At 33.4% G+C, this 12290-nt stretch overlaps 1 protein-coding gene across 7 annotated transcripts in view; it reads left to right on the top strand.

The window, feature by feature from the left end:
• ICE2 (interactor of little elongation complex ELL subunit 2) overlaps window positions 1-12290 on the top strand; it is a 65459-nt gene that overhangs the window by 36086 nt on the left and 17083 nt on the right. For all 7 annotated transcript variants that reach the window (XM_047737886.1, XM_047737884.1, XM_047737883.1 and 4 more), the window contains 2 exons: window positions 152-327; window positions 4738-4867. In XM_047737886.1, coding sequence (XP_047593842.1) covers window positions 152-327; window positions 4738-4867 — 306 coding nt within the window. The remainder of the gene's footprint in view (window positions 1-151; window positions 328-4737; window positions 4868-12290) is intronic.

Genomic DNA, 12290 nt, shown 5'->3' with positions numbered 1-12290 from the left:
TAATAGTGTAAATGTTCAACTCAGAGAAAATAGAAAGTTAAAGTTGATAGAAATGTAAAAATCAATGATTGAATTGTTTTATCTTGAATTATGATGGATAAAGAGCTAATGTATTTTAAAATAAAAATGAGAAATATAATTATTTTTAAAGGATTGCCATATGAACTACAGGACTATGTTGAAGATACATCAGAATATGTAGCTCCCCAGGAAGGAAATTTTGTTTACAAGTTATTTAGTCTGCAAGACCTGTTGTTACTTGTGCGATGCAGTGTCCAGAGGATAGAGACCAGACCACGTTCAAAAAAACGGAAGAAAATCAGAAGAGTAAGTTGTTAATTGGGAATTTAGGATGTGGATGTGGTAGTATAAGTAGATAATCACAGATATTTAACATGCCATTATTATGAAGTTTAATTTTAAACTCTTGATCACTATCAGAATTTTTCAGGTTGAGCTGGAGCTTTTTGTTTGTTTTTTTGTGGGGTTTTTTGTTTTGTGTTGTAAAATACTGAAAACACTTTTAATAAGGGGAAGTGGAAAGTGTTAAATATAAAGTTCTTGAATGGTGGTAACATTCTTATATGGAATTTATAAACGTAATGAAAAATGGCACCATCATAGATTTGACCTGGATTTCTCTTACTTTGGGGATCTTCTTAACTAATTGTAGAGGTCTCAAGTTTTCAGAGGTGGGCTTTCACATGCATTTGAAGTCTTCCCAGAATTGTTAAAGACTAAATGTTTTCCTTTCCTTTTCCCCCTGTTGTTTTGGGGAGGGGATTGATATAAAAAATTTTTTCAGTTAAAAAGTTCTTGCTCCAGTTAGAGTAATTGGTTCTTTAAACAGTTTTCCGTATTTGATGTTTAAAGTTCTCATTCAGATTAGTTTGCTTTTTGTGTGTGTGACCACTGAATTCTGGTCAATAAAGAGGAGCCTCTCTGTAATAACTGATTATAGTGATGTCTTTCATTTTTACTTAAGAGAATTTTTTCCGTTGTGTACATTTGTCATTGTGTGTATATTTATTTATATTTTTATATTATTATTATTTTTTTTAAATTTTGGTGTCTCTATCTCTTGCTTCCTAACCTAGAACCTGATAAGAATCCTCAGTGACTACTTTAAAATGTTAGTATGTTTGGGGCTAGGAATCAGATGATCAAAAATAGCGATGTTCCAGCATTGACCTTGTGGATCAGTGCTGACTGCTGCTTTGTCATGTTAAGGAATAACTTGGAAAAGAAAGGAAGGAAGGAAAGAAGGCAGGGCCGGCTGGCGGTCCAACCTTCCTTAGCTGCCAGTAGCTGGGTCTATCATGAAAAAACTCTAAAGCCAACCCATCAAGATGAAGGATCTTTGTCCACCAGAATCCAGTGGACCTGGAGGATATTTTGCTTGATGATGGTGTTATACTTTGTTAAATAAAAGGAAGATTGTGAATACAATTTTAAATTCTTAATTCTCATAATTTGGGTTTTATCAGTGGTTCGGACTTTAAATTTTAGAAACCAAATGTTTTTGAATTATAATGTGTGGGGTAGTGTTTTCTGTAAGAGAAAGTCAAGGAATAACAAAATACCAAAGATTTTATATTAGTCTGCTCCTAAATAAATGCTAATAGTCTCTGAATTAAAAGATTTTACTTTATTTGCTAATTTTTCCCATCTCATTTATATTTAATTATGATCAATTTGATGGCTTATTGCATGAACATTTTAAGTATATATAGTGTCAGTGCTATGTATTGTCTTTTCAGTGTTTTATTTCTTTAATTTTTACTTACTATCTCTCTCATTTATTTGGGGGCTAACCTCATTTCTTTGACTTTCTACTCTTAGAACCCATACCACTTTATATTGATCTGCCAGTTCACAGCAGTTAGAAACTATTGATGGCCAGTGTCTCTTAAGAAAGAATAGCTTAGGGAAATATTGGATACTGAATTAATTCTTGAAACAGACTGTTAAAGACATTGTCATTCAGTTCACTGAAGTGCAATTTGTAAGTGTTGAGATAAACCCTTATTGGAGATAATTTGCTTTTCATCAAAATCTATCAAAACAGTCGAACCCCAGAGAATATCTAAATAGGAGCCTTATGTTTTTTATTATGTCAAACCCAGTGTAAAGTTTTAAAATTTCCAGTGAATGGTTATCATATTGTACCTTTTATTATATGTAATAGTTTAGTACACATGGTTTAAATCCCTTAGTAGAATGCATTTCCCTTGGAATCATGTCCTATTTATCTGTTTCTCCCAAATGTTTTATATCCTAGAAACAAAATAAACAGGTATTAAGTAAATGAAAGAGCTGAGTAGTGAAGAGAGAACAGGGAATTACTAAGGGAACTTTAAGATAATTTAAGCACTAGTTTGAGAAATTTTAAATTAGCACTATTTAAATTCTGCATAAGAAAGCATTCCCTTAATATTTACTACTTAAAAACCAACTTGTTTAGATAAAGCTTTAAAATACTTAGAAGTCTTGGGGCGCCTGGGTGGCTCAGTGGGTTAAAGCCTCTGCCTTCGGCTCAGGTCATGATCCCAGGGTCCTGGGATTGAGCCCCCACATCGGGCTCTATGCTCAGTAGGGAGCCTGCTTCCTCCTCTCTCTCTCTGCCTGCCTCTCTGCCTACTAGTGATCTCCGCCTGTCAAATAAATAAATAAAATCTTTAAAAAAAATACTTAGAAGTCTCTTCAACCTCTGATACTAGCTATGAAATACCTACTTAGGGATGTATGGAAAAATTTGAAAGGTTTATGTGAAAAATTGGAAGGCAGAAACAAAAAATGTTTTTAGTTGGGGAGATTAGGAGTTAACCATTCAAGGGAGAAAGGAAGAGTAAATTTAATTTTTATAGTTTGAAACTTTGATTGAATTTAAAGTTTCATTTTAATTTTAGAATATTACCATGAAATATTGACTTTTTTTCTTTTCTTTGGCTTCCTGGAGGTGGCAGTAGAATACATACAGAAATTAAAACCAGATTCAGGATTTAGTTTCATAGATACAAGGTAGTATTATCAAGGAAAATCTACTCTTGATCCAAAAAGGGTATCTTCTTTATCAATTACTCAACTCTGCTGTAAACTGGCTCTGTCCCTTAGCAAATTTCTTAACCCTCTTGACCTCCATTTCTTTATCTCTAGCTTACAGTTGTTAAATGCAGAGTACCAGTTGCTTAAGAATTATTATATAATAAAAAGCTTTTATCAGTAAAATTATCTTAATCTCAATTTAGTTTTTTAAAATGTATTTTTTTTTTTAATTTATTTATTTGACGGAGAGAGATCACAAGCAGGCAGAGAGGCAGGCAGAGAGAGAGGAGGAAGCAGGCTCTCCGCCGAGCAGAGAGCCCGATGCGGGGCTCGATCCCAGGACCCTGAGACCATGACCCGAGCCGAAGGCAGCGGCTTAACCCGCTGAGCCACCCAGGCGCCCACAATTTAGTTTTTTAAATTGAGAAAATACCATAGAGGCCTTGTACTCAAGGTTTGGCCCCTGGAACAACAGCTTATCAAATATGCAAAACCTACTGCATAGAATTACTGAATTATTGTATTGTACTCTTGAAACTAATATAAAACTGTATGTTAATTGTACTTCAGTTTTAAAAAGAGCAAATCCTTGTTCTTCACCTCAGATTCTGCATTTTAACAAAGTTATTACCAGGTTATTCATACACACATTGAAATTGAAGAAATACTGCTTTAAAAGAGTTTTACACCATTCACAGGTAATTATATGAATCGAGTTTACTGTTGACAGAAATTTTACTGGATTTGAATTGTTCTTACCACCATCATTGTTTCAAGCCCACTAAATTTGCCACTTTGTGAAAATCAGGAATTCTGAAACATTTATGAAATATTTTCAAGTATATGAATAGTGGCAACTTAGTATAATTTCAGAAGTATGAACTAGCTATATCACTTTGAATAAATTTCTTAAATCATGTATTTCTCCTTCTGCAGCTGGAAATGAGAGACTACTATTAAGACTAGAATATTCTTTGACGGAAATGAGAAAACATGAGCACAGTGAACATGACTCACATTATTTCATAAGCATGAATTTCCTTGCATATCCTCCTTCACACTAGTAATGGCCACAGTTACTTTACTTAATCTGTTTAGTATCCTGACCAGTAAGCTCTGATTGGCTACTTTACCAGGTACTTAGTGTTTGGAACAAAGCCTTTGTCAATATAAAGACACTTACAGGTGTTAATGTAGGTATTAATGCTTATACATTCATTCTTAGAATGAAAACAACCTGCTCCGATTATTTGAGCCTGAGACCATGTGTCTCATGCTTTAAAGGGGCAAAAAAATTATTAACCTTTTTTTAATCCTCTAAGAATTACTAGTATATCAGTCTTTGCTTCCTAGCATCCAGCTTTAAACCTTTGGGCAATTACATATCGATAATAGGCTCTGTTCCAAGGATGCCGCTCTCAGTTACATTCCCTGATAAAATGTGTACATGTGTAGGGAGGTATGTGAATTTTAAGTGGATGTGAGGGAGAGCTGTTGGTTCAGGATCCTTATTCACCTCTTGCCCACATCTAACAAGGGTTCTTTCCATCTTTCTGTCTGAATTCTACTGTATTTGAAAGGATAAAATAAGACTACCTGAAAGCATTTTGAAGGGGCAAAACTATATAGGTAAATGTATTTGCTATTAAGAGTAAATTAATGGAGCTTTGAAAAAGTATCTCTGCATTTCAGCAATTTCCAGTTTATGTACTACCAAAAGTGGAATATCAAGCTTGTTATGGTGTTGAAGCTCTGACTGAAAGTGAACTTTGTCGCTTATGGACTGAGAGTTTATTGCATTCCAACTGCTCATTTTATGTTGGTAAGTTATACAAGAGGACTTGATCTCCCTTTTAATGTCGTTATAAATACATACTTTTGATCAATTATAAATACTTCATTTCTTTCTACTAAAGCACCATTCCTACTGCATTTAGATGGTGAAGTGAGACTAGTGAGATCAGATATTTTCATTTCCCTCTTATTCATCTTGTTTAGTTGTGCTTGATGTCAATATCATTGTTTTATTTTATTTTATTTATTTATTTTTTAAGATTTTATTTATTTATTTGACAGAGATCACAAGTAGGCAGAGGCAGACAGAGAGAGAGAGGAGGAAGCAGGCTCTCCGCAGAGCAGAGAGCCTGACGTGGGGTTCGATCCCAGGACTCTGGGATCATGACCTGAGCCAAAGGCAGAGGCTTTAACCCACTGAGCCACCCAGGCACCCCCATTGTTTTATTTTAGAAATACTTATTTTACAGGGTAATAAGCTAAAACTATAGAAGTGTTTTCTGACAAGTTTCTTTTAAACTAGTGGTGTAAACATATTTTGAAATTTTCTTAAAATCACAATGAAATTTAAAATTTTTCAATTTTTCTTTGTTTCTGTTTTGCTGTTTTTTGGAGGAGGTGGTTAGGGATTTGATTTCTCTTATCTGGGTTCACATACAGTTAACATATTTCATATGAAGGATTACTTTCCCGTTGTTACTGGTACTGCTCCCTCCCAATGGAATGCCTCATCCCATACTTTTTAATTCATCCCATATGTCTCAGTCCATCCCCACTATCTCAAGCTGCCCTTATACCTAACATAATGTAGACTTAATGGTTTTGGTTTTAGGAAGAGTACAGTCTACAGATAGTCAAGAGTTAAAGAAGATGGGTATAAAATACTTAGATATCTCACTTCAGAAGTATTTATTACGGCCCTCTGACATCCAAATAACAGACTAAATTGGAAATTATGAGTTGCTAGGTAGATATGAGTTACGATATACCCTTAAAAGCAGTAATGTATTTCTTTTCAAATATTCTATTCTTTGAGCCTCTCTGTAATATGTCAGTTTTCCTTTCTGTATTATACTCCTCCTCCCAACTTCACCTCCTCCCAGTCTTGCAAGGTACAACTCACAGAATATTGTGGGTTTTTTTTTTCCATTTGGTTCATTATGTATCTACCACTCAGAAACCAAGTTGTATGATGCACTTGAAATGTTCCAAAATTATCCTTAGAAACTACTAAATATATGTGTGTATGTATGTGTATATGTGGGTGTTGGATGTCTATAAACTAATAGAACAATATTTCTATTTTTTGTTTTGTTTTGTTTTTTAGAGAAAGGTGTGGAGAGAACACACAGCAAGGAGAGGGACAGAGGGAAAGAGAGAGAATCTTAAGCAGGCTCTGTTGGTTGTGGAGCCTGACACAGGGCTCAATCTCACTACCTCACTGAGATTATGACCTGAGCTGAAATTAAGAATCAGACACTTAACCAACTAAGGCACTCAAGTGCCCCATAACAATATTTCTAACTCATTTATGAAATATGTAATGTGGGTCAATGACTATCCATTGTTGCTAATCCTCACTATTCTATAGAATAGGTGATTGTTTATCTTTGTTCTATACAGGAAAAAACTAAGGTTCTCTAAGTTTATTGCTCAAGAATATCTATATCTTTTCTGATTCCACAGCCTGTGCTTTTTTTCCATTATAATGGAATAGTGAAAATCATGCTGAATGTGGAAGTCAGATGATATATGTAGGATTTACTATACATTTTATAATTCTTTTACCTTGGATAGAATCATTTAACCCCCTAGGCTTGAGCATTTTCACCTATACATGATATAATAGTATTTTGTTCAAGGACTGTATATACAGATCTTTTTAAATTATAATTATTACCTAATATACTGTCCCCAAAGTAGACTTCTTCTTGATGAAAATAGATATCTCAGGACAATGAAGTAATATTTCATATATTTTTGTACTGAGGAAAAAGCTGTTAACCTAGAATTAGGTAAAAATATGAAAAATCATCTTTATGTTAAAGAGTTAAGAAAGAATTTCTTTCTTTTCTTTTTTTTTTTAAATTTTATTTATTTATTTATTTATTTGAAAGAGAGAGAGAGAGCCATGAGCTGTGGGGAAGAGGAACAGAAGGAGAGGGAGAAGCAGACTCCCTGCTGAGCAGGGATTCCCACTCAGGGCTCTGTCCCAGGATCCCAACCCAGATCATGACCTCATCTAAAGGCAGACACTTAACCAGCTGAACTACCCAGGCATCCCCTCTCCATTTAACTTTAGGAATCTATTTAGATTGTTTCCATTTTAATGTAACTGAAAATTCTTGTAAATGCCTGTTAGTACACTGCACACATATTGCTGTTAGGGCATATACTGAGGAGTGGAATTATTGGGTCATATTTTAGGTATACACTCAATTTAGTAAATAATTTCAGAAAGTTTTCCGAAGTGATTGAACCAATTTACATTTATAATAGCAATATGTGATGGTTTCTGTTTCTTCACATCCTTACCAACACTGGGCCTTATCAGTTTACTTAATTTTAGCCATGCTGGTGAGTAGGTATTATTAATATTTCATTATTGTTTTACTGTGCCCGTCTCTGGTGGTTTATGAAATTGGGCACTCTTTCATGTGATTAATCATTTGGGTACTCAATTTTGTGAATTGCCTATTTAAACCTCTTGCTCATTTATCCCTTTTCAGGGTTTTTTTGTGTGTTTTTGTTGTTGTTATTTTTTAAGTAGGTTCCATACCTGGCCTAGAGCCAAAATGGGACTTGAACTCAAATCCCTGAGATCAAGACCTGAGCTAAGATCAAGGGTAGGATGCTTAACTGACTGAGCCATGCAGGTCCCTCCTATTGTCAGATTTTTGTTTGTTTGGTCTTTCTTTGTTGGTTTTAAATTTTATAAATGTTTTTCTCCCATTCTGTAATTTACCTTTCCAGTCTCTTAATGGTATCTTTTGAACTTACCAGTTTATTAGTCATTTCCTTTCTGATTCATGCTTTTTTTTTTTTTTTTTGATTCATGCTTTTTTTGTCCTATTTTAAAAACTCCACCCCCAGCAAGATCATAAAGATACTCTCCTATATTATCTTCTAGAATTTTTATTTTTTTTCTAGTCCTTATTTTTAGGTACACAGTTTGTGTGGTATTTAATTTTACATGGCCAGAGGATTTTGTTTCCAGTTGTGGGTACTGTTTATTGAAAAGACCACCTTTTCTCTGCTGCTCTTCACTGCTACTTGTTCTATCAATCATGTATGTGACTCTAATTTATCCTTGAGGCAGTACCTGTTTTATTTATTCTAGCTGGAGTAATTACTTAGTTTTTCTAGGTACTCTTAGCTAGACAATTAACATTGTAAATTACTCTAACTATGTAAGATATTCTGCTGTTCCGTAACGTGAATCTTGTCAACTTATTTTTCTTCAGGAATTTCTTGGCTGTTCTTGGCCCTTAGTGTTTACAAATTTTGGAATCAGCTTGTCAGTTTCTATCAACAACAACAACAAGAAAATTAGGATTTTTATTAGCAAGTGCAGTGACTCAATGTGGAGCAAATTGATAGCTTCACAATAACATCTTCTAATTTGTGAACTTTATATATTCCTTTATTAATATCTTTAATTTCTCTTAGAATTTTATGATTTTCTATGTAGAGATCCTGTACATTTTTTGTTAGGTGTATTTTGTGGTATTTGATATTTTTAAACTATTACAAATTGTATTTATGACATTTTATTTTCTTAAGGTTTGTTTCTAAAATATAAAATTTATTTACATACTGATTTCATATAGTGATCTATCTAACAACTCCACTAAAGTCACTTACTCATTCTAATAATTTTCTTTTTAAGTAACCAATCATGTCTTCTGCAAATAATGGCCAGTTTATTTCTTCTTTCCAATCTATATACCTTTTTTCCTTGCCTTCATTGCCTGTCACTTGAATACAAGTTGAATAATGGTCCTTTATGTCTTAGTTCTAATCTTAAAAGGGAACGTTTTCAATAATTCGCCATTGTGTTTGGTATTTTGTGTAGGTTTTTGTAGATACCTTTAATTAGAATAAAGAATCCTTTTTATGCCTAATTTAAGAATTTTAAGCAGATGGGCAAAAAAAACCCTTATCAGATATTTTCTTTACTTTTATTGATATGATTGTATGAGTTTTCTCTTATTCTACTAATGTGATGACTCCTGTTGATTCAGGATGTTAATCCTAAAATGTTAATCGAACCTTGTGTTCCTGCAATAAACCCAGCTTGATCATAATATATTGCTCTTTTTCTATATTGGTAGATTTAGTTTAATATTAATATTTTGTTAATAGTAATTTTGCCGTCTGTGTTTATGAGTGAGATTGGCCTATAATACCTTGCTTACGTATTGGTGTTAAGGTTATATTTATACCATAAAATGAGTTGGGATGCATTCCTTCTTCCTCTCTTATCTGGTAGAATTTCTGTAAAACTAGTGTTATTTCTTCTACAGATGTTTGGTAAAAGTTACCTAGGAAGCATGTGGACCTAAGTTTTCCCTTTTGAGAAGCTTCTAATTATCAGTTCTGTTTTTAAATTCATTTTAGAGCCATTCAGATGTTTAATTTCTTGCATCAGCTTTGTAACTTGTGTGTGTGTATGTTTTTAAGAAATTTGTTCAACTTTTCAAAATTATTGACATAAAGGTATAATGTCCTCTTATGATCTTTTAATGTCTGTAGTATCTGTAGTAATTACTATACATCCCTAATAGTTTGGGTTTATATCTACCATTTTAATATATATTTTCTATTTGACTCATTGTTTTAAGAACCTTTTTTTTTTGTCTTAGTGCCTTCTTATGAACTGAGTTTTCTTATTCCATTTTTTCCCCTTGTTTAACAGGTTAGTTCTATATTAACAATTGTATACTCTTCTACTACTCTTTAAAGGGTTATTCCAGAGGTGTCCTAATATAGTAGCTCCTAACCACAGGTGACTATTTTAAATTTATTAAAATTAAGTAAAACTTAAAATTCAGTTTCTCAGTCATACTGGCCATATTTCAAGTGCTTGAAAGCTGCATCTGGTTACCATGTTGAACAGTACAGAGATTTCCAGCTTCACAAAAATTTCAATTGGACAGTACTGCTCTAATAATTATAACTGACTCATCCCTATTAAACAGTATTTTACTTTTTATTATTATTAGTGTATACATTTGATATTCATTTATATTTATTCATATATTTACCCTTTTTAATGCTTTTCTATATCTTTAAGATTCTAATTTCATTTTCCTCTGCCTTTAGTATTTAATATTATCTTTATTACAGATATCTTAGTGACAAAGACTCCCAGTTTTTATTCATCTAAAAGGTTTTTTATTATTATTATTATTATGCTTTTATTCTTGAAGGATAGATATTTCAGTGTCTTCTGGCTTCTTTTGTTTCTGTTGAAAAGTCAGGTGTCCCATCTTTTTTTTTTCCCCTCTTTTAACAGTAATACATCTCTCTTCTCTGCAGATTTAAAATTTTATCTTTCTCTCTGCTTTTCAGCAATTTTCTTCAATGTACTTACATTAGGCTTTCTTTGTAAATACTTCTTTTGGGGTTTATATTGCTCCTTGAATATGTGACTTGATGACTTCTAACAATTTTGGAGAATTCTCAGTGATTATGTCACTAAATATCACTTCTTCCTCATTCTCTTTCTTTCTCCTCTGGGATTTTCATTGCATTAGGGTATATCTTACTGTAACTCTAATGTCCTTTACATTCTTTATTATCTTTCCTTTGACTCTTCATGTATTATTTTTGATATTTTTTTCTAGCTCATTAATTCCTAATTCTTCACCTGTCTCTAATAAACTATTTAAACCATGACTTTTGTCCCTAATTTCAGTTATTGTATTCTTCAGTTCTAGATTTTTCCATTTGGTTCTTTTTTATAGATTAGAGTTTTTGACAGAAATTCTCAATCTTTTCCTTAGAATATTAGGCAAAACTCTTTTAAAGTCTGTGTCCAGTACCTTTGTTATCTAAATTTCCAGTGTGTCTTTTCTATTATCTTTTGTGTATTCATTTCTTAAGGCTGCTGTAACAAAGTACCACAAACTAAATGGCTTAAAACAACAGAAATTTCTTGTTTCACTGTTCTAGAGGCTAGAAATACAGAATCGAGGTGTCACCAGGCCATGTTCCCTCTGAAGCCCAGAGGAGAGAATCCTTCATTACCTTTTCTATCTTCTGGTATCTGCCAGTAATTTTTGGTGTCTTTTGACTTGTAGATGCATCACTCTCATCTCCTTTTCTTTCATCATGTGGCATCTTCTTCCTGTGTGTCTCTCTGCTCTTCTTAGAAGGACACCAGTCATATTGGATTAAGGGCCTATCCTGTTCCAGTATGACCTCATCTTAATCTTTAAGTATGTTTGCTATGATCCTATTTCCAAGGAAGGTCATGTTCTGAGGTACTATGGGTTAAGGCTTCAACATATCTTTTTCAGGGGAACAAAATTCATCTCATAACATGTTTCTTTCTTTTTTTTAACATGTTATTTCATTGTATGCCAGGATGTTCTTTAACAAGGGCCAGCTACTGTATATGAAAAATTGTGGAGATAATGAGAAAGTTAAAATATTATCTTCCTCTAGACAAGATTACTATTGACTAACCTTAATTCCATTACAGGGATTTAGATAATTTGAAGCTTGACTTTGGACCCTAGAAAGACCAGTCTGTTTCCCACTGAATGCTAGTGTGTTGCTATTCAGGGTCTGTGCAGGTAAGAGTTGATGTAGCCGGACTGACACTGCCAATCATTGAAAAGACCTATTTACAAAGCTGGCCCTTAATGCATATCTGGGAACTTGGCTAGTAAACTGTTCCCTGTACTGATGTAAGACTTTCTTTAGCTGATAAGGATGGCTCCTAGTACCTACACTCTACAAACAATGTGGCTTATTCTAAACATCTGCTTTCCTTTTGAGAGTCTTTGGTATGTGCTAGGCAGAAGGCACCTATGTAATGAGCCTCCAGTAAAAAACTTGAGTGCTGAGTTTCTAAGAAACTTTTCCAATATACAAAAAAACTGTTGCTAGAAGAATTAAGTGCATCTTACATGACTTCAGTGGGAAGGACCTTTTTTTTTTTTAATTGTGGTAAAATACACGTATTTTAGAATAACATAGAATTTAGCATTTTAACCATTTTGGTGTACAATTCAGCATGCATTTTTAGTACAATTCAATGATACGTAGATTCACAGAGTTTTCAGCCATCACCACTATCTACTTCCAGAACCTTTTCATCATCCCAGACAGAAACTCAGGAAGGACTCAGAGATTTCATCTGGTTTCCTTTGGACTTTGCTCCATACATCTTTTCCTTTTACTCTTTATTTTTATTTTTTTGCTTTGTATACTTTTGCTGT

This window comes from Lutra lutra, chromosome 7 (assembly GCF_902655055.1).
Source record: "Lutra lutra chromosome 7, mLutLut1.2, whole genome shotgun sequence".
NCBI classification, from domain to species: Eukaryota; Metazoa; Chordata; class Mammalia; order Carnivora; family Mustelidae; genus Lutra; species Lutra lutra.
Note: the sequence above shows the minus strand (reverse complement) of the source record. Positions and strands in the feature narration are given on the sequence as shown.